General features: G+C 32.4%; 1 protein-coding gene across 1 annotated transcript in view; it reads right to left on the minus strand.

The window, feature by feature from the left end:
• The window catches only part of LOC129224852 (uncharacterized), a 156,860-nt gene that overhangs the window by 80,335 nt on the left and 54,687 nt on the right, over window positions 1-21,838 (minus strand). The window contains exons 6-7 of the mRNA XM_054859398.1: window positions 12,055-12,200; window positions 3,196-3,277 (exon numbers count right to left, since the gene is read on the minus strand). Coding sequence (XP_054715373.1) covers window positions 3,196-3,277; window positions 12,055-12,200 — 228 coding nt within the window. The remainder of the gene's footprint in view (window positions 1-3,195; window positions 3,278-12,054; window positions 12,201-21,838) is intronic.

A 21,838-nucleotide genomic window follows, 5' to 3' on the forward strand; every position in this document is an offset into this window, starting at 1 on the left:
TTTTGAAGGATCAAATTTACTGCTAACAATAAAAAAAAACAATGTTTCAATGCAAGTTTTATTGTGAAATATATTGTACTTTTTCATGTTCCGTAATTTCAGAATAAATTTCCAATTTGTTCATATTGAAAAAAGTAAGTTTCCTTAACCTTTTCTCTACCACACATTCCCCTACAAAACATCAATGTTTAATTTCGGGAAGACCAACCTTTCTCAAAAATAAGAAGTAGAGCTAAAAGTTAAATCAAATATTCAATAATTTAAAAGCCAGAATGAATGTTTTTGCTTTAACCGCTCTTAATCAAAAGTTAATTTTAATGTAGTACTAATGGATAAAATTGACCACATAAATATTTAAGAGCTGAATCGGTATCTTTTCAGAGTAATAGTTTTCTTTCATCCTTTCCAATAAGATCTTACAATTTCCTCCTTCATAAACCAGATGATTTCTTGGAAGTTTGATTAGTCACAAAATTAATTTTAATGTAGCACTAATGGATAAAAATAACCATATAAATTTTTAAGAGATTAATCGGTATCTTTTTATAGTAATAGCTTTCTTTCATCCTTTCCGCTACGTTTTTATAATTTTCTCCTTCATGTTTCTTTGAAATTTGATTAGTCACAAAATTAATTTTAATGTAGCACTAATGGATAAAAATAACCATATAAATTTTTAAGAGATTAATCGGTATCTTTTTATAGTAATAGCTTTCTTTCATCCTTTCCGCTACGTTTTTATAATTTTCTCCTTCATGTTTCTTTGAAATTTGATTAGTCACAAAATTAATTTTAATGTAGCACTAATGGATAAAAATAACCATATAAATTTTTAAGAGATTAATCGGTATCTTTTTATAGTAATAGCTTTCTTTCATCCTTTCCGCTACGTTTTTATAATTTTCTCCTTACTGTTTCTTTGAAATTTGATTAGTCACAAAATTAATTTTAATGTAGCACTAATGGATAAAAATAACCATATAAATTTTTAAGAGATTAATCGGTATCTTTTTATAGCAATAGTTTTCTTTGATCTTTTCCATCAAGTTCTCATTTTTCTCCTTCGTAAATGAGGTGATTTCTTGGAAGTTTGATTAGTCACAAAATTAATTTTAATGTAGCACTAATGGATAAAAAAAAAAGGTCTTTAAAATGGAAATGGATTAATCATATCATTTTATAGTGGTTTGTTATCTTCAATTGTTTCCGTTATGTCTGTATTTTTCTCCTTCGTAAACGAGGTGATTTATTGAACTCTGATTAGTCACGAAACTAATCTACTAATATATTTAACGCGATAATTACAATGCGGAAAACAAATTCATAAAGTAAAGTGTTCTGATTGTCATTAAATGCCGAATGCTAAATGTCGTGAATTTTTTGCGCTAAAATAAAAATTATTAGCTGTTTCATATTCACGAATTAACTTCAGAAAGTTGGCCGTTAATCATATGTCTGCGTAAAGCTGAAACCTCAATCCGTGATCTTCAACATAATGGACTATAAACCAATCAATTGCTAGAAATTAACTATCACATAAATAAAACCAACCGCGTTGGGAAGCATCGCTGAAACTTGCTACAGTTGTCGTTCAACTCTAAGGTGTATGCACCGGCCATGTTCATTTAGGATTCTCTATGGACGGCATTATCATAATTTAAATGTCAAGTTCTAACCTTCGCCGTGAAGTTATCTCTACAAAAACGATAAAAGGAAAACTTTGATTTGAAAAATGATCTGTCATATCCGGTTTCGATGATAAAGCACTAATTGGACCGTCTTCAGATTGGATGAGGAAGATATCGACAATTAAAGAAACGTTGTTAAATAACTGCGAGAGGAATATTGAGAAGAAGATGATTGTGAGGACGATAAATCTTACATTTCAAGCAGTTTGAATTCCTTCAGAATTATTTTCTCTTTTATTCGTCATTGTGACTTGATTGTATATGGACATTTCCCGCAAGCGCGGAGCCAAGGAGGTCATGTTTCCATGACCCTCCTCCCTTTAAATAACTAAAGATAGCCTAAAGGTGCGTTTAGAGGATTTCTATTTTAAAAAAATTAACCCCGTTTCTCTATTTATGTTTAAAAATTACATTTGAATCGTGGGTCATAACAAAGTTGGATATGATTATTTTTTTTTTTTTTTTTGTTTTTTCAAAATTGGGAAGATTTTAATAAAAATAAAATTGGCAATCTTAATTCATTGGTATTCAATTTTTTAACAGCAATGTCTGAGCAAGGATTTTTTTACTTTGCATGCGTAAACAAAGAGTAGAGAAATATAGGGTTAACATAAAATAAAAGGGTTATCAAATTAAAATTACGCATGTGAAAATGAGACCACGCTCTATTTCTTAATGGCGTTGTTTCCTTCAGTCAAAAGTACTACTTTTAGTTACGGAAATTTATAGAATAAGCAAAAACAATAACATGGACCTAGAAAATACTTTCATTTTCCCAATAGTTATATTTTAATTATTTTTTTGAAACGTCCGATTTTTTAAACAAGACGTGGTCTTTATGACGTCACAAATGATGCACTTTGACGGATATTTCTACCGCGTTTCCACGTTATGATACTGAAGAAGCGAATTAAATATTGTGTTCTACGCTTGCTATCAACCACATCATTGCCAATACACGTGAGTAAAGATGCGCATTAAATATTTTGCTCTGTGAATGGCATTTCATCATTTGTGATGTCATCGGCAGAAGCGTAAACAATGAAAGCGTACCAATTAAAGTAATTTTTTAAAAATATTAAACAAATTGTTTAAAAAATGGTCAGATCCTATGTTTTTAAGCATGCTCTTTCAGAAAAAAGTACTTTTGAAATTTTGGAAACGACCCCATTTTCGAACTATCCCCGCAAAAGCAAAGAAAATTTAAAGTAATTTCAAAAGCATTTCTTACTTTAATTAAACCTTTTGTTTGTTAGCAAATAGAAGATGGAAGCAGAAAAAAATTTAAATCAGATTTTTCTGATCATTTGACAACTAAATTGCGCAAAAATCAGCCTCCCTCTTAGCTGATTTTTCTCATTCTTTTCCTTTAGTTACTTTTTCCATAGTAACAAGTCTCACATTAACACAGTGATGCTTTTAAAAAAATACACTATATTCTCGTGTACTTACCAACCATTTTCCTGACCTTAATGTTCGAACATAATGTTTAAAAAACTTAACTTACCCATCATCATTTATTAATAATACAGTTTCAGAACCGCCACTGCTTCGAGCAACCAAATCACTGCCGAAAATTCCATACACACCTAACATAAAAAAAAGAGAGATATAAACGTCTTAACAGCGAATCAAAAATTTGAATGATTATATGACATTGATTTAAAGTAATCGAACCAAACACAGTTGAAAAGTTGCAGCACATCTTTTGCAAAATTTCGAGTTTAAACAATTATGTTACAAAGAGAATGCGACAAATAGGAAAGTAATTAAGAACTTAAAAATTTTTTGCTGAAGCCAACAAAATTAAGAAAAAAAAACATTCTTGCCGCCATTGGGCCATTTCATAGTATCTAGGTATTTTGGACAAATGTAGTCCACTTATGCGCCATAACTATTTAATTTACTGTTTGCTTTGCAAAGTAATTTAATTTGATCTAGTGTTTTGGTAGGACAAACTCAAAACAAAATTATGAGCTAATCAAAGAGTAAATTTAAAAGTTAAGGGAAAAAATCATGCTACAGTCTCTACATAATTGTCCTAAATACCATGAAATGAATCTATTGCCATTAATGGTGAGAAAAGCATAACAGCTATATTAATAAATTAATGACGCATTCAGTAGTTGAAATTTACATGTAATAATAAAATATTTTCTCTACCCTAGAAAAAGTTGGCGGCATATACAAACAAAATATAACGTGACGAAGAAGCTAGAACTCACCCCCCCCCCCCCCCGCCTCCACCATTTTTTAATGATGATCCCAAACATGTACTTGAGCTACACAATTTGTGGCAAAAAATGAATTTCGTCTAGAGCTAAACGAGGTTACTTTCCCTTGTAACAACGTCGAATTTAAAGATTAGTTACTTTTCTCCTTTTCTTCTCTTTTAGAATAAGTTCTAAACTACTTCAAACATACCTTTTATAACGATCAATACATTTAACATTAATACTAAAATATCTTTCTTTTAATAAAAAGAAAAGTTTTTGCGTGTTATATAAACATCTAATCCGTCCTTGCAAACTGATTGGTACTATATTGCTTTCAGTTGCTTGAAGCATTTTAAAATTAAGCTATGTTTTCATATAAACCTAATAATAAATATCTAAAAACAATATTCTCTCTATATACGCACTACTGAATAGGAAAAACAAACAGGTTAATTATGTAAGAATAGTTTTTAAAGATACTGCAATGATAACCATATACGATCATTTAATTCCATTAAAAAATAGTTTGCGAATTTTTTAATCGTTGCAAAACAAAGCACAAAAAATTATCATCACTCAGGTAAAGCTTGACTACGGGGAGATGGAGGATAACTTTGAAATGGGAACATCATTTGTGTCGTTTGTAATAGGTAGAATAAGCCAGAGAGCGCCGTGTAGTAAGAGGCGAAGTTCTCCCTGGTCTCATATTATTGAAAAATAATAATAAACAACCTACTAAAAAATGATGTTCCCGCATCAAGGTCATCCACCATTTCTCCGTGGTCAAGCTTTACTTATTTTCAACTCGATTATAACTTATACCAATAGCAAAATTATTAACTGTTCGTATTTTTACTAAAGCGCTTTGAGTTCAATTTACTTTGATTCAGTAAAGTAATTTTAACTTCCGTAGAAGTGAAATCTGCAAAGAAGTATATTTCTAGTTACTAGTTTTTTTTCTTCCATATCTTGAAACACATTTCAGTACTTAAAACTTTCCATCTTATTTGCACAAACATAAAAATTTTGAAAGTTGAAAATGGTCAAGATTAAAAAATAAAATAAACAGAATGAAACAAACCTGAATAATTCTCGAAAGCCATTTTTATTTGTAAATTAATTTTCACAGAAGAGTTTAAAAAGTTTTTTTTTTCAAAACTCTCCAATTTATGGTCAGCTCAAAGATTCTTATTACAGCTTTAAAAGTAGCTGCTGTGTCTGAATTTACAGCTTCAACGATTCGCAAGAATCCCCTTTGATGTCGTACCCTTTAAAAATCAGCAGCAAATTTGGAATATCGCAGCTGAAATCTTACTAGCGGAAAGTAACAGGGCTGCGGGATCTGAGGAAAATGACTGACTCTGACTCCATGAGTTTTAGAACCTTCGACTCCGACACCTTTATCTCAAAATCAGTCCGACTCCGACTCTGTAAGCACTGGTAAGGGGCCATTCATTAATCACGTAAGGGTGCCGAAGGGGAGGGGGTTGGAAAAATCTCTACATTCCCTTACTTTGAGGGGAGGAGGGGTCAAACCCATTCTTACGTAATATTTTCCAAGTCAATATTTTAGATTAGAAATCGCGCTGTAAGTGGTTCGGCAGGGATCATACTTCCTTTGCATCTGGAAGTAAAAAAAAAACTTAGTAGATGAGCTATTTTTTACTTATTTTACAAAGAATGAAAAATGTAAAATATAATAAAAGAATAGCACTGTGTATGGTATGGTTAATTTTTAATTGGTATCGCATCAATAAAAAAAAAAAAAAAAAGTCGAAAAAACATTCAGTCCCAATTCCAATCATTTAGTAAATATTTCTTTACACAAAAGATAAAAATAATTTAATAACAATGAATTTAATGAAGATTCCAGTGATGTAAGATTCGTTATTTTATAATTTTGAAAAACGAAATGGAATATTACATAAGAATGGGAGGAGTTTGAAAATTTTTACGTGCCCTTACATGGGGTAGGGGGGTTTCAAAAATTGCCAAAATCATCCTTAAGTAATTAATGAAGGGCCCCTAAAGTTTCAGACTTTGGGGGAAACTCCAAAACTGACTACAACTCTTGAAATTTTAAATCTTCGACTTCAGACTCGGACTCTTTCACCACAAAATCAGTTCGACTTTGACTTTGCAAGCGCTGACAGAGTTGCAGACTTTTTGGGGGAAATGACTGACTCCGACTCTCTTGAAATTTTAAACCTTCGACTCCCGACTCTGACTCCTTCACCTCAAAATCAGTCCAACTCGAACTCTGAGTACGCAAGCATCAGCAGAGTTGCAGACTTTGGGCGAAAATGAACGACTGCGACTCCGAGTCTACCTTAATAAATCTTCGACTCCCGATTTCGACTCTTTAACACCAAAATCAGTCCAACTCCGACTTTTCGACTCCGACTCCACAGCTCTGAAAAATAATGCCGAAACGGCATGCAATCGGATGTGATTTCCTTCAGCAACGGGTCATCACACCTCCAAAACAAAAGCCCATAAATCATTGGCAAAGCGTCATTCTTACACAAAAGAAGCCGCCAGTCTTGTATTTGTACATGCAACCAGGAACGAAGATGGGACTGGGGCGGGATTGAATATTCATCAACAGTACTAATGATGGGACAAAAGGGCACGAAGAACTGAACATTAATTACTCATTAAACATCTAATCCCCGCTGGATCGGTGTCAAAAACTATCCGAAGTTGGCTAATGATTGTTTTCGGGAGGCGGGCGGCATGATATAAATCGTAGGGGCGTGTTTGGTTATTATTATGGTAATGCAAAGGTTTACGTTTTGTACATTTAAATGGCCAGATTAGGGGTCATTATCATGTGGTTGTTGAACGTATCGATTTTCCGTCTTGCGATTTGGCATCGAATTAGATATTAAATGTAGGAAAGGAGTTGGTTTTATTTTTTATTTTGGGGGAAGAAAGTAAATTATCTTTTGTAATGAGGAGAAGTAAACATTTTTTATTTTATCTGATTTATCATTTCTAAAATAATGTGCATGTTATCAGTCAGGGTACTTCAATATGAATATTATTTACATATACGCATCTAGAAGCAACCAATGCTTATTTTGATGAAAGTTAAGGATGCTTCTTAATCAACGTAATTATCAATGATTTTTTTTTAATTCTTTTATTTATTCCTAAGACAATTCAGTTTGTTTTTCAGTTACTTTGAAACAAATTGAGACAAAAATATAATTAAATAGAAAAAAAAAAAAAAAAAATCCGAAAGAATTTCATATTTAATGATCGATGCTCAAACATGCTGTTGATTTTGGATGGAGTCGATTTTAAGTTTTCTCCAGGTGCAGAGAGGAGGGGGTTTGGGGTTACTTAATCATTTAAAAAAATGAAATGCATTGCTTAACTAAAACTAATACTTCAACAGCTAAGAAGTTTTAATTCTTTGAGCATTACTTACATTTAAGTGTTGAATTATTTCGTACAAAATTTGCTATTCTCATTGCAGTTACAGCCAAACTCACAAACAACGATTCTTAATTTCATGAAAACCCCGATTTAACGAAGAAATCGGAAATTCTTAGTTGTTATAATGCTAAATCTATGAGTATTTAACTGGCTTTTAACGAGCAAATCTTGATTATAACGAGTTATCTTTTGTGATTCATAAAATATCTATTTATTTCTATTTTTCAACTTAGGTTTGCTTGTTTGTTTGTTCTTTTTTTTTTTTTTTGAAAACAAATCTTCGATAGGCGGAAGCTAAATGAAAATTGAAAGTTACTGAAGAGTCAAATCTCGAGAGTAAGTGTTGATGACCTACTTTTTAAGTTAGGGAAATAAAAAATCATTAGAATATTAGAAATTATGTATGTTTTGGCTCCAATGTTATCACTTCCAAGATAACTACTCCCGATAATATTGTACCTGAACTTCAGGTTAAAGTAAATGAAAAAAAAAATAATAACGAAAGCGACTTTGAAAACGATGAGTGTGAAGAATTTCGAGCAAGACCACCTCCAGCATAATAATTTTTGAGTGGGCAGAAAACTTCCAACTCTTCTTCTAAGAGTGAAAAACAGCAGCGTTTTTGCAACTAAGTATTCTTCGAAAAACAATAACAGGAAAAGACAGTACAAATAAAATGAACTCACTCGTTTGGTGCTTTACAAAATAAAAAAGCAAATAAAGTAAGTATGTATTTTCCTTTTTGTTGAATTTTTACGAATCTCTTTCTTCATGAGCTCTTGGATTAGAACGAGAAAATTTTGTTGGTCGTTACCAGGGTTCGCCGATATATGAGCCGCTCAGAAGCCAATGCGGTTAAGTCCATTTTTTTGATATTTTCTGATTTTTGGAAATTTTGATGAAATAAATAATAATCTTCTTAGTTATTAAAGGATTTATTTGTTGGTTACTTTTTTCTAGGTTAGACAGCCCTTTTTTTAATAGCTTCTGAATATATTGCATAATAATTTCAGAAGCCATTGTGAATAAGTCCACCTTTTATCAATATTTTTTTACATAAACTTTGAAATGAAAATTAAATTCTTCTTCTTTCGATATTTGTTGGCAACACTGAAAACAAAGAAATTCATAGTACAAGAAGTCATAATCCCAGACGCAGATACTTAAATTCAGATCTTTCTATTGCAAAAATTTTTAACCTGTATGTCAAACAATGTAATGAAGAGCAAAATTGTACAAGTAAAGGAAAGGTTTTATTACCATATATTTTCGACCAAAATTTAACTTACATTTTAAGCAACTTTCAAAAGATACTTGTGCAAAATCTGATTATTTGGTAATAAAAAAACAATCTACAATAGATGAAGAAAAAAATGCAACTGAAGTTTAACATGACGAACACTTGCGAAATGCAGAAATTGCCCGTAATAGTATGGCTAATGATCGACTAAGAGCTTGAGACGAAATATACGTATTTAGTTTTGATTTAGAAAAAGCATTACCATTTCTGAAACTATCCACATCAGTGGCTTATTACAAGAGAAACTTATATGTATGCAATCTTGGTTGCCATGATTTAAAAGCTAACGAGGGCTACATGTATGTTTGGCCTATAATTGAAGCATTGCGGGGTTCACAAGAAGTGTCATCGTGTTTAACTAAACACATTAAATTGTACGCAAAGGATTTTCACAAAATTATAATGTATTCAGATTCATGTTCAGGACAGAATTGAAATACAAAAACTGTTAAGTTTACTGAAATTGGTTCAGAGTGAAGATATAAAAGCTGAATCAATTGAGCTTAAATTTTTATTAAGTGGGCACAGTTATTTGCCCAATGGTACTGATTTTGCAGTTGTAAAAGCTTATGCAAAAAAAAATCCGTATATTTATAACCTAGTGATTGGTATCATATAATACAAAATAGTAAAAGATACAAAATAGAACCCTTTCAGAGTTGTCGAAATGAATCAACAAGAATTTCTTTCCACAAAAACATTGGAAGAAGCTGTTACCAACAGAAAAAAGTCAGCAAGTGGACTAACAGTAAATTGGCTTAGTATGAGATGGATAAAATTGGAAAGGTCAAACCAAGCAGCCTTAAGTTCAAACATGATTTTGACGAGGATGATACCTTTCATGTAATTGATATAAAAAAAATAGATAGGCCAGTAAATTTTAAAAATATAACTCAACCTATATTATATCCTAACGGCAGAACAATTTCAAGAGAAACAAAAAAGACATCATATGTTTATTAAAGTATATACCTCCAATTAAATACGACTTTTACAGGACATTAAGGACAACACATGGAGATCAAGATTTACATTTAAATAACTCGGAAGAAGATGGTGTTTGTTGTGATGAGTAAACATAAAACTTATGACAATAAATGCTATTTTATTATTTTTACATAAATTTCTTATATTTTTCAGCTGCCAAAAGGTATAAGTCCTAGAATTTTTAAGATGCTGTCATTATTTCAATAAATACTTACGTTTTTATTTACACATCCTGTACATATCTTGATTTTTTGCGGAGTTTACACCTCGAAAAAAGATTTTATACACTTTTCTAATTAAATTAATAAACCAAGAATTTTAAAAACTAATGTATCAAAAAACATTAATTTTCTCAATTTTTGTGTTTTGGACTTAACCACATTGGCTTCTGAGCGGTTCATATATCAGTCGATATATATCATGATATATATCACGATATATATCCGATATTTATTTTGAAAATATCATGGTATTTCGATATTTTCGATATTTACTTTTTTCGTAGTACGACATTTGCGATATAAATATTAAATTTATAGTTCTTTTATTATTAAAAATAATCAAAAGCAATATAGTACATTTATATAACATATTAATTTATCATTAATATAATGTAAATAATATTATATTCCTTCTTTATTTTTTATTCATAAAATTTTAGGTAATGTAACAATTTTAATTGGTCAGAAGAAAAAAAGCCTTATGGATGTGTACTGACTAATGCATATTTTTTTAAAAATTTGTAAAAGTTAACCAAAGAAAAATGAGTAAAGCATCTAATGCTTAAATAATTCTATTAAAATTAGTAGAAATGTATCAGTTATGCTATATTTTATTTTCAATAGATTAAATTATCAAATTTTATAAATGATTGTAAATATCATTTATACTTAAATGCCATTCAAAGTATCTAAATTTAAAAAAAAATGTATATTTATGAATGTAAATAATGAAAGAAACATTAATTTTAGAATTGATGCATTATAATAGCATAAGAAAATAAACAGAGGAAGCAGTTACTATTTAATGACTTAAGTTTGCACTGATTGGAAATAACGGATACATATCAAAATATCCGATATATATCAAAATATCGGATATTTGATATATTTTCGAACCCTGGTCGTTACGTTACAAATGGAATCGACACTGCGAACACCAGTATTAAGTTTTTTTTTCGCACGATTGTACTCCATTGTTATATTTAACCCTGAAAGCGATGTGTATAATCGAGTGCAAGATCGTTATTTAGGGGGCTCAGGGAAAGGGAGTGGGGTCAATTTCGCCGAGGGCAGGAAAACGGCAGTATCTGCATAAATGAGTTTTCGAGATATTTGAAGAAACGCGTTTTGGATTCAATGCTAACGATAGGGAATTGTTTGAATGCGGTTGTTTCCTTCAGTCAAAATTAATACTTTTTGTCACTAAAATTGATAGAATAAGCAAAAAAAAAAAAGCATGGGCTCAGAAAATACTTTCATTTTCTTAACACTTATTTTTCAATTAATTTTTTAAAATGTCCGATTTTGAAAAAAAGACGTGGTCTTTATGACGTAGGAAAGGGGGCACCAAATTTCTGTCATCAAATTTTTTTTTTTCAAGGACCAGTGTTTGGGGCCTCTAACTAAAGGAAACAAAACATTTGTCATTAGACAATTTTTTTTTTATTAAATGAAACCACATTAGCCAATTGTTGCGGAGAACGATCATTTTCGCTATTGAAGAGAATTAAGTGTCCTTTGCATACTCTCATTTCTGACGCTAAATTATCTTTATTAGCTCTATTATCAATAGAAAGAAGTTTGACCTAAAACTTGAGTATGAAGACATTATAGATGAATTCACTAACAAGAAAACAAAGGAGAAAATATATGAGGAATCATTGATGCGCAGAAAGCACATTATGATTTACCTTTACCATTTGTTTCATAGTTTTTCCATATGCAACTGTAAAAAAATTTTTAACATGAAAACCATAAATTTATTTTAGATTTATATTAAATGATATTTTTGCAAAACATCTTGATTATTAACTTTTTTCGTATGAAATCGGTATTTTAAAATTTTCTTTCCATCAAAAATAATATCCAACATTTACCATCATATTTTGTGTGTGTGTGTGGGGGGGGGCACCATATTTGTCAGTGCCCGGGGCACCTAGGTGTGTAAATCGGTCCCTGACCATTCGACATATGATCATTCATAAAATCTCTCTGTTAGGAAATCTTTTTAATAAAAATCGCTAGAATAAATCATACGAAAGAAATTTTTTGAAATCGAAGTGCTAAATCGAGTTTTCGAACGATTCATAATAATCGAATAATTCGATTATAGTCATTCGATTAAGCCCATCGCATCGCTAATGTTTATAATCAATCTACAGAACTACTAATTCAATTTCAAGAATGGAAACACTTACTTTCATCAGCAAGTTCGACTTTCAGGAAGAGTGGATCCCCAAGATCGACCCCAGAAACATCCTGGTCAGTGGCGTTCACAACACGAAGACGGATTGGAGGCGTAGGAGCTACAGCTGTGACGGTGTGAGCTAATGGCTTTAATTCACTGAAAAAAAAAAGAGTACGTAATTCAAGCAACACGATTTTTCAAAAATAATAAGAGCTCATACTTCAAACAGATTTCTTATACATTAACTCCAATGCTTCGTTCCGTATGTGCATGAGAAATTACGGTTTTGTATGCAAAACATTCTGATAATATAGTCAAATCCTGTTTTAGCGAAGTCTGTTAAAGCAAAATCTCGTTTTGCTGAACGTTTTGGTTATTCCGGACTCAAATTACATAGGAACAGGGGCGTAGCTAAGGGGGGGGTTTTGGGGACAAAACCCCCCCCGAAAAGGTAGTCTCAAAAAAAAGAGAAAAAGAAGAGAGAAGAGAAAGAAAAAAAAAAGAAGAAAAGGGAAAAATTCCAAGCGATTATACATATATATATATATATATATATATATATATATATATATATATATATATATATATATATATATATATATATATATATATATATATATATATATATATATATAAGAAGTACCCCCCCCCGAAAGTCGGGTCTAGCTACGCCACTGCATAGGAACAATAAAATTCGTTATATCGATGCAACGAAATATCGACGAAAGATAAGGGAACAGTGAAATGCGAAGTTATTTCGCTGGTCCTTTGGGCATTGCTAAAATAAGACTCGACTGTATGATGCAGACCGAGAGCAGAGTGGGAGTGTATCGAGAGGTATGACTCTGTGTGAAGAATTCTTGAAATAGTTCCATCCGTTGCTTTTAATACAAAGTGATTAGTAGGATTGGTTTTCTAACAAGCGACCTCTGGAAAGTGTTTTTTTTTTTTTTTTTTTTTTTTTTTTTTTTTTTGTGAGGGGAGGGGATGGAGGAGGAGAGTTAGGGTATTTTAGAATGGAATGCACTTCTCAAGTACCTTTTTGAGCAATCACGATTGCTAATTGCTTTCATTTGACCGTCCGTGGTGTTGTGATTCCTTTTTCAAACTCTTCCGTCCTCTGCAGGCACGACTCCTCCCGCTAGCCGCTGCTCCTGGTCGGTGGCGTCCATGTCCCAAACACATGTACACTCATACACATACACACTCACGCACACGATTTTACACACGCACACGCGAACGTGCATACACACAGATCTACGCACACACACAAGCCTACACATACACAACTACACTGTTAAAAATTTTCCGGAAAATTTACGGTAATTGTTACTGGCATCCTTGTTGCCAGTAATTATTACCGTAAAAATCAAGTGTTACTGTAAAATTTTAAGGTTTCCTTGGTAGGCCACAGCAACCAATTGGCGCTGGGATCACTTATTTCTCCGGTATAAATTACCGTAAAAATCAGCGATTCTGTAAGTCCGACATTTTACAGTAACAGTTACCAGAAAATCTTCCTGAATTTTTAACAGTGTATACACACGTAACCGCCCAAGAGAAGGGGCAGGCTTGGGGGGGGGGGGGGGGGACAGGAGCAGTTTCTAGACAATATCTCCAATGAGTAAGATCCTGTCGCAACTCATGATTGCGAAAAACATAATTTGAATTCAAAATTTTAGAATACAAATTAATTTTCTTTCTTTTTTCTTTTTTTTGTTTGCAAATTTTTCAATTACGTCTATCCCAACTATCGGTGCTCGTGTGTGTGTTTGGGAACGAATTAGCGCGTTCTATCCGGAATATATGTTAGTATTTTCCAGACTACCAGCGATATATATAGACGGACTCTAATTCCAACAAAAGACTGAAAGACAGAAGGCAAGAATTTGTTTTGTGAAAACTGAATTCAATTTTATTTGTCAGTTTCATTTTATAAATTTTCCCCGAAGTTTGGTTTTGTTATTTTGTTGTTGTTGTTGTTAATAAAGCATATTTTAAAGTGTATCTACACTGAATCTGTAGCGATGTTCTTTTTGAAGAAAATGAGTCATTCCCACCGACCATGTCGAGGCGCATTCAGTCGACCGTTTGAGTAGTTTTGGAAATTTATTTTTAGAGTCGTTTAACTAGCCGTAAAATGAATAAATAATTTTATTATGTAAAATGATTGTTGAATCTCAAGTCTACAAGCTCAGTTATTTCTGTAACAACACCTTTTTGCAATGCAAGCAAGCAAAAATATCCACATAACAATGCTCAGATTATAAATCGAATTCAATACAGAGACACTAAGTAAACAGGAAGAAAAACTACCCGATTTAGTTATTTACTAGTGGTACCCGCACGGCTTTGCCCATAGTAGAAAATTAAAAGGTCTTCTGGTTCGCCTGTATATTTACAAATAATGGATGATGAATTTCTCGCCAATTTGCTATGCTCGCCCATGTTACGGTTCCACGTTATGATAATTTGGTAATTTACTCGTCCACGTTACGATAATTTGGTCGGTAAAATTTCCTTAAAATTGGAATAGAAAAAGAACAAAATCGACTTTTCGAAAAATCGCTTCGAGGTGCACACCCCCATGCTACAAACTAATTTTGTGCCGAATTTCATGAAAATTGGCCGAATGATTAGGTGCTATGCGCGTCACAGACATACGGACATTCAACTTTATTACTATAGTAAAGAAGATAGTCAGTTAATATTTTGCTTTAAAGCCTTTTTCTACAGTAAGCAGTCGATTTTTTAAAAAAACTATTTTGCTTCGAAAGAATTATACAGTAAGTCACTTTCAGTGCTTAATTTTATTAAATACCTCAAGCAAATCTTACCACAAATATAACTGAACTAAATCTGGTAGTTTCTTTGAAATTATTCGCAAAACTTAATTTAGAATGCGGTTGTTTCCTTCAGTCAAAAGTAGTACTTTTTGTCACTGAAATTGATAGAAGCAAATAATAATAATAATAATAATAATACTAATAACATGGGCCCAGAAAATACTTTCATTTTCCCATTAGTTATTTTTTAATTTTTTAAGTTCCGTTTTTTCAAACAAGCGTGGTCTCTTGATGACGTCATAAATGATGCTCTTTGGCGCATCTTTTTATCGCGTTTCCACGTTAGGATAATCAAGCAGCGAATTAAAATTGCGCTCTACGCTTGCTATCGACCATATCGTTGCCAATACATGACAGTAAAGATGCAAATTAAATATTTTGTTCTGTGAATGGCATTTCATCATTTATAATGACATCGGCAGAAGCATAAACAATGAAAAAGCAGCGATTTAAGCATTTTTTTTTATAAAAATATTAAACTTAAACAAATTATTCAAAAAATGGTCAGATCCTACGTTTTTAAGCATGTTCTTTCAGAAAAAAATACTTTTGAAATTTTGGAAACGACCCCATTAGATGCACTCATTTGGTAGATATCTTTTACAGAGTTCCTGATACTCTTGGAACGCAACTTGGATATAACGCTGGAATTAATTTTAAATTTAGAGAAACTACTACTAGAATGTCTAAAGATACTTTAATATCAAACTCTCAACATATTCAAATCCTATGCGATAAAATAGATCTTTAACACAATCAAAAAATATTTAAATCCAACAATGATAAAAATCGGAGCTATGACATAATTACTGCAACAAAGTAAAAAAAAAAAAAGAAAGAAATGCTCAGAGACTGCTTCGTGTGTCAACTCCCAAAACTTTCATTTAATGGACTTTCGATGCTGTCAATCTGCCAAGCTGTGTGATTATATTCTAAACGAGTCGAACGTGATATGTCAATAACAATTAACTCCAAACAACACACTGAAAGCATTCCATCTATCAGGTAAATTTCCCTTTCTCCCCCCACTTTTGACTTTATGAGGGAGAAATCAACAGATGGACGAGGCAGAAGTTAATTGCTCTATCAGCGCACGACACTGGCTCACAATAAATAGCCAGCTACAAGTTCCATATTTTGCCACCGGGCGTGTGTGGTGAAGAATATCAAGTGAGATGGTTCTCTGACTTACCCTTGCTGTTTTTTGATTCCGCTTTTTTTTCTTTTTCTTTTTTTACTCGTTTACCGTCGGCCCCAGGTACGAATCCTTCACCCTGATTGCCCAAAAGGTAGATGGAAATAAAAGTTAAAGTATATGCGTGGTGATGTTTGTAAAACAGGCGATGCCATATGGTAAGCAACAGGTTCAAAGAACTGATTTTCGGCGCTCTTCCGCCGGTGGTTTTGAGAGTGGCCGATAACTAATATGATGTGTAAATGGTGCTGTTTGCACGATTTTATTGTCTTTGTTTCACTACAATCTTTTTGAATAGAATATTAAGAGTGACGAAATAAAGTTCTCCTGAAAAAAAAAAAAGAAAGCTTTTATTGAAATTGCCCTTTTACCAGAACTTTCTTTTACCACCCAATTAAAAAATGGAGGTTGCTAAAATAAATTTTGCAGTAAAAAAAGTAATCCTTAAATGTATTGTGCTGCTATTCGGCAACATATCCAATTTATTCTTCTAAAATAATGTAAGAACAAATTAAATTAACTAGTAACACAGGGAAACAGTCGTTTTGGTGCATGGGTATTTGGAGCTGATTTTGTATGAATTTGGTTTCCTGAGTTCAAATATGACAGTTTTTGCACAGGAGCTTAAATTTCTAACATATAACATTGACATATATAAATGACATGGATTTAAGTTATATCCTTAGATCAAACAAAAAACGAAACACGGAGATTTTATTCCTATTGTATTATACAAATAAATCAGTGCTCAATTACCAAACAGACGAATTTGGCTGTTGGGCATGGGTCCCCGATTTTCAAGTCTCCCAAAAAAGACTAAAATTTTAGTAGTCAATTATTTAAGAAAATGAGAGAAAATTAAAGTACTTTCCTTTATTTATTTACCTTTTTTTATGTGCACACGTGTGTGGTATGCTCTGTCTCCGAACTACAAGTATTTTGAATGAGTGGTTCAATACTTCAACACCCCTGAAACCACCACCCCGATTCTCCATTAATGCCTATGTTTTTAGGTTTGACTGCATAGGATCCCCAAAAAAAGCTTGTTTAGGGTCACCCACTATATTTATCGAACCATGAAAATGTTATATGCAAAGATGCAACTCGTCACACATCAAGCGAAGCGAATGCATGCAAAACAAAACTTGCAAGTTGACCTTAATTCGTTGAACCGCTGTTACTAAATTTGCCTGATATTTACTCCATATAGTGAATTTTCCTGAACGTAACTGGGCTGCAGACTGACAATAGGGCAAATATGCTGCAAGCAATTCTTGTTTCAGAGGCCTATATTTGCTTTAGAAGTGCGGAATTAAAACTGCATATTTTGGATAAAACAGCAGTTCTTATCTGAAAAAGTAGAGCTGCTAGAGAAAAACTAACTTCATATTTAGATTCAGAGCGCAAAAAATGCATATTAATTCTATGACGAATGAAGTTTTACTACTACAGTCGGACCCCGACTTAACGAATTCATTGGGACCTAAACTTTTATACGTCGGGGTTATTCGTAAAATCGGGGTGTGAAAAAAAAAATTGAAAAAACTGCACCTACCTTATTTAAAACCTCTAATAAGCAACTGCGCAAAAATATCCATAATTAGAAAGTGTACACCTTTTTTTCAGCATTTCACGACTTATTAAACACGAGTTAATTTGAAATTTTAAATTACTGACTAATTGATGTTTGACAATTTCCTTGATACTTGACTCGAAAAAGTTCTCTTTAGACTTAATGGAGTGGCATTCCACGGTATTTTTGACATTTATGTAGAGTCCGTAACGTGACCTTTTTTGCCATAACTTTTTAATTTACTGTTTGATTAGCATATTATTTTATTTTGATCTTTTCCTACCAACACACCAGCTCAAATTAAAATAATTTGCAAATCAAACGGTAAATTAAAAAGTTATGGCAAAAAAAGGTCACGTTACGGACTCTACATAATGTCAAAAATACCGTGGAATGCCCCTGGAGGGAAGAAAATACTGTGTAATTTGCAGCTTGCTGCATGAGATATGTTTTTACAGTTTCCAGGCCATGAAAAGCATTTGAAAAAGTAAGTTTTAATGGGAGTTTCATTATTGCTTCTGCATCAAAATCAATATTCGTTGGTTGCCTTCTCACCCGTCAAAAAATTTCTGATTCCAAGAGAAGTCTTTTTCTATTTCGGACACTATGGATGTAACATTCGGAAAACAATCCAAAACTTCCTAACTCGAATTAACAAAAAAAAAAAAAAAAAAAATCGGCTGTTAAAATAATTCGTTTATTCGGGGTTTATTGTTCGGTAAATAGGGGTTTTTGTCTTCATTTTAGTTAGGGATAGAGAAAGTTTCGTTAAATTGCGAAATTCGTTAAATAGAGATTCGTTAAATCGGGGTCCGACTGTAGTTAAATAGTAAGCAATTTTTATCAATGTTTTGGGACATTTTCTGGTAAATTATTTCTTGTTTTTTCAGTTAAAGCCAAATGTTGCCAAATAGTTGTGTAACCATAAACCACAACCATACCTAACTTAAACTATTATTCTTTAGAGTATTTTCCCCATGATTTGAACAGACGTTTAAAGCCAAAGAACATCTTTAAAGTGTTTTTTAAAGAAATCATGCATTTATGGGTTATAAGGAGTAAATCTGCAATTGTGGAAAAAAAAATCCAAATTAAAAAAGAACAGACTGCAAAAAAAAAAAAAAAAAGAAGAGAAACTAAAAAGTAAAAAAATAATTGGTTATACTTACAATACGATTTCCTACCCAATCGTATAAATTAAATTTATTTTACAATTCCTGTACAAAAATCAACTAAACTAAATACACAATTATAAAATAAACACTGATTTTAATTACTATACGATGAATTATTTTAATACCTAACTGATTATATAAGATCTCTTAATTTTTAATAACCATTTGAAGTCGGGGACTCCTATAAACTACTACCTAACGTAATTGAGAAGGTTTAGTTTTAAAGACTTTCACGTTTTGTTAAATTAGTGTTTAACTCAGGATTTGGTGGTTTGTCAGATCAAATACGCCCAGTATTCTTGGAGTAATACGAAAACATACATAAAAAGCCGCATGACGAAATCATAACCTCATTTTTTGAAGTCTGTTAAAAAAATTCGGTACTGAAACTAAATATTGTGCTTCATTTGATAATGTCATGTTCCATAATTATCAAGTACGGTAAATTTGATCAAGTCGAGTAATTAGGATACGCTATCTATTCTTTCAGCAATGGTTCTCTATTCACGTTTCATCAGAAATGTGTTTTATTATTATTTTTTTCTTTCTGGAACTCAAACCTGGTAACTATTTTCTAGTATTTTTGCCGCCCTCTTGACCGGTTTCCGAGGTAGCCTAAAAGCGAGCAACTGCATTTTATAGTATTCGAAGAGTAGCAGTTAGCGTAATGAAACTGTATGTCAGAGAAATTGAATTCCGAATTTCAAAAAGGGCTCAAGTCTTGAAATTCAAACTATACAGGAGATAGGAAAACCTGATTTTCTGGTAAACCACTGAAGTTATTCAATGTTTTTTTTTTTTTTTTTTTTTTTTTTTTTTTAGCCTTATCAAAAACTTTGTGGGTTATAACAAACAAAATAGTATCTTTGAGGATGAATTTGGGGGAGAAACATTGTTAGTTTTCTGAAATGAGTCCTTCTCGAAAATCATCCGAGGATTTGAGTGTTTTTCTCAGTAAAACGGCAGCCATGTTTTTAAAAAGACAACAACAGATTTTCTTTTACATTTCACAATATTTTGTTTTACATTATGATAAAAATGTAAAAATACCATCCTCCCATAATGTTTTCATTAAAAATATTCTACGTCCATCTGTGATGCCGCATCTGTCAGCCACTGCAGATTACCTTCATAGACTTGAAGTCTTCTATGAAGTTTTTGAAAAGGTCTTATCTTGGTCAGATAAAAACATTTTTGATATTGCAGAAAGTCAGAAGGGAAACCAGATATCAGTTTTTCCTCGTTAAAAAATAGAGCTCTTAGCGAAAGTCAATTTTGAAAATACCTTAAGGTAGTCCCTTTTGGAAATTTTCTATTCTACTGTTTTAAGGCTTAAAACAATTATCGAGTTGAAGTAAGGTATAATAAATACCTTAAAAAAAAGTTTCTGACAGTTTCACAGCACTTTCCTTACACTCTGAAAACACTTTTTATGTACGATACGGCTGGTTTTCTGTTGACTTGAATATGCGCATTTTAGGTTTTCAGGTTTTCATATGCAACAGAAAATTTCCCCATAAAATAACTTTTGCTACAAAATATGACGTGATTACATCATCGGCATTCGAACAAAAGAAATTAAGGTCACAAAAAATAATTGGCGGATTACTTCAGTCAATAAAGAACATATCGTGCTAGCTCAGATTGAATCTTCCCCTGGAAGTTGATCATAAATACCCAGATATTTTGGGGGCATAGGGATCCTTATGTGTAATCCAGATAGCTCGGTAAAAAAATGTTTTATCCCAAAATATTTTGTTGCTCACCATTTTATCTCCTCCCCCCCTCGTGCACTTAAATAGCATTTTTTTTTCCGCCCGATTTGAGAATGGATAATGGAACAAGTTTTACCTGTGTTCGGGAAAGAGGGGTGTTTCGAAAGAGGCAGACGTTGAGGGGAGATGAGAGTTGAGGGGAGATGAATATCTGCGAGTGAACTTTGAGGTTAGTTTAGGGAGAAATATCGACAGGTTCGAGACATTCACTTGACAACGCATGATTTGACTCAGTCTTATTGCTGCAAAAATATATACATAAGGGTAACGGCACCCGTAACAGACATGCTTAAGATCATCATTCTCAGGTGAGCTCAATTTTTTGAGCCTTTTCATTCATTTAGAATTTTTAAACTGTTTTTCTCTCATGCAACTACATGTCATCTAACGTTTCGCTGCTTCTGGATCCTCTGAATCAGTTATTTCCATTTTATATATTCAATTTCTAAAACGGATCCGACCGCCCAGTAACAGACACCGTCAATTAATTTTGCGCCGTCTTTGAACCACGCCACAGTGTTTCAGTTGAAGACAAATGAGTTAGAAAAAAATTGAAATAGAAGAAAACTTGTTTTATGAGTCAGTTAATTTTTAACTCAGACGTTTCAATCAGAATTTAAATCGATGCGATTAACATTTTAATTAAGAACTCGTTACGGAGAACTGCATGAACTCAATTAATTGATTATCATATGCCAATCAATTCAGTATATACTTTGATATCCTATGCAGTTCGATGCACAAAAACGCGCGTATCTTCAACTAGAAGTTCAACTTTTAATAAGCTTATCGTAAATTCAATTAGGCAGTCAAATTTCCTAAAAGAATGTATTCATCTTCTTACTTTCATTATCTCTTGTATGCAAAGTAAGTTGGAAACGAAAAGCAAGATTTATGAATCCGATACGTTTGATACCTGACCATAACGAGCGCCGTGAAGGGCATTTTAATCAAGTTAGCTTCAACGACGGCTTATTTCATTCTATAATTAAGTGAATGCTTTAAATTGCAACAATAAAGCATTTTCGATAATTAAATATGGCTGAGACGGAGTGTACTGCACGTGTCTTCAGATAATTTGATTGGAAAAAAAAATTTAAGTCTGGAGGACATAGGTCATTCCATGCGATATGAGCAAATTAGCTGTGGCTGACATGTCACAGATTTCAATGAAAATTTTTATTTAAGTAAATCATGCACATCTATGAAGGAATGCGAAGTATGAAACTT

Source organism: Uloborus diversus, chromosome 6 (assembly GCF_026930045.1).
Source record: "Uloborus diversus isolate 005 chromosome 6, Udiv.v.3.1, whole genome shotgun sequence".
Taxonomy (NCBI): Eukaryota; Metazoa; Arthropoda; class Arachnida; order Araneae; family Uloboridae; genus Uloborus; species Uloborus diversus.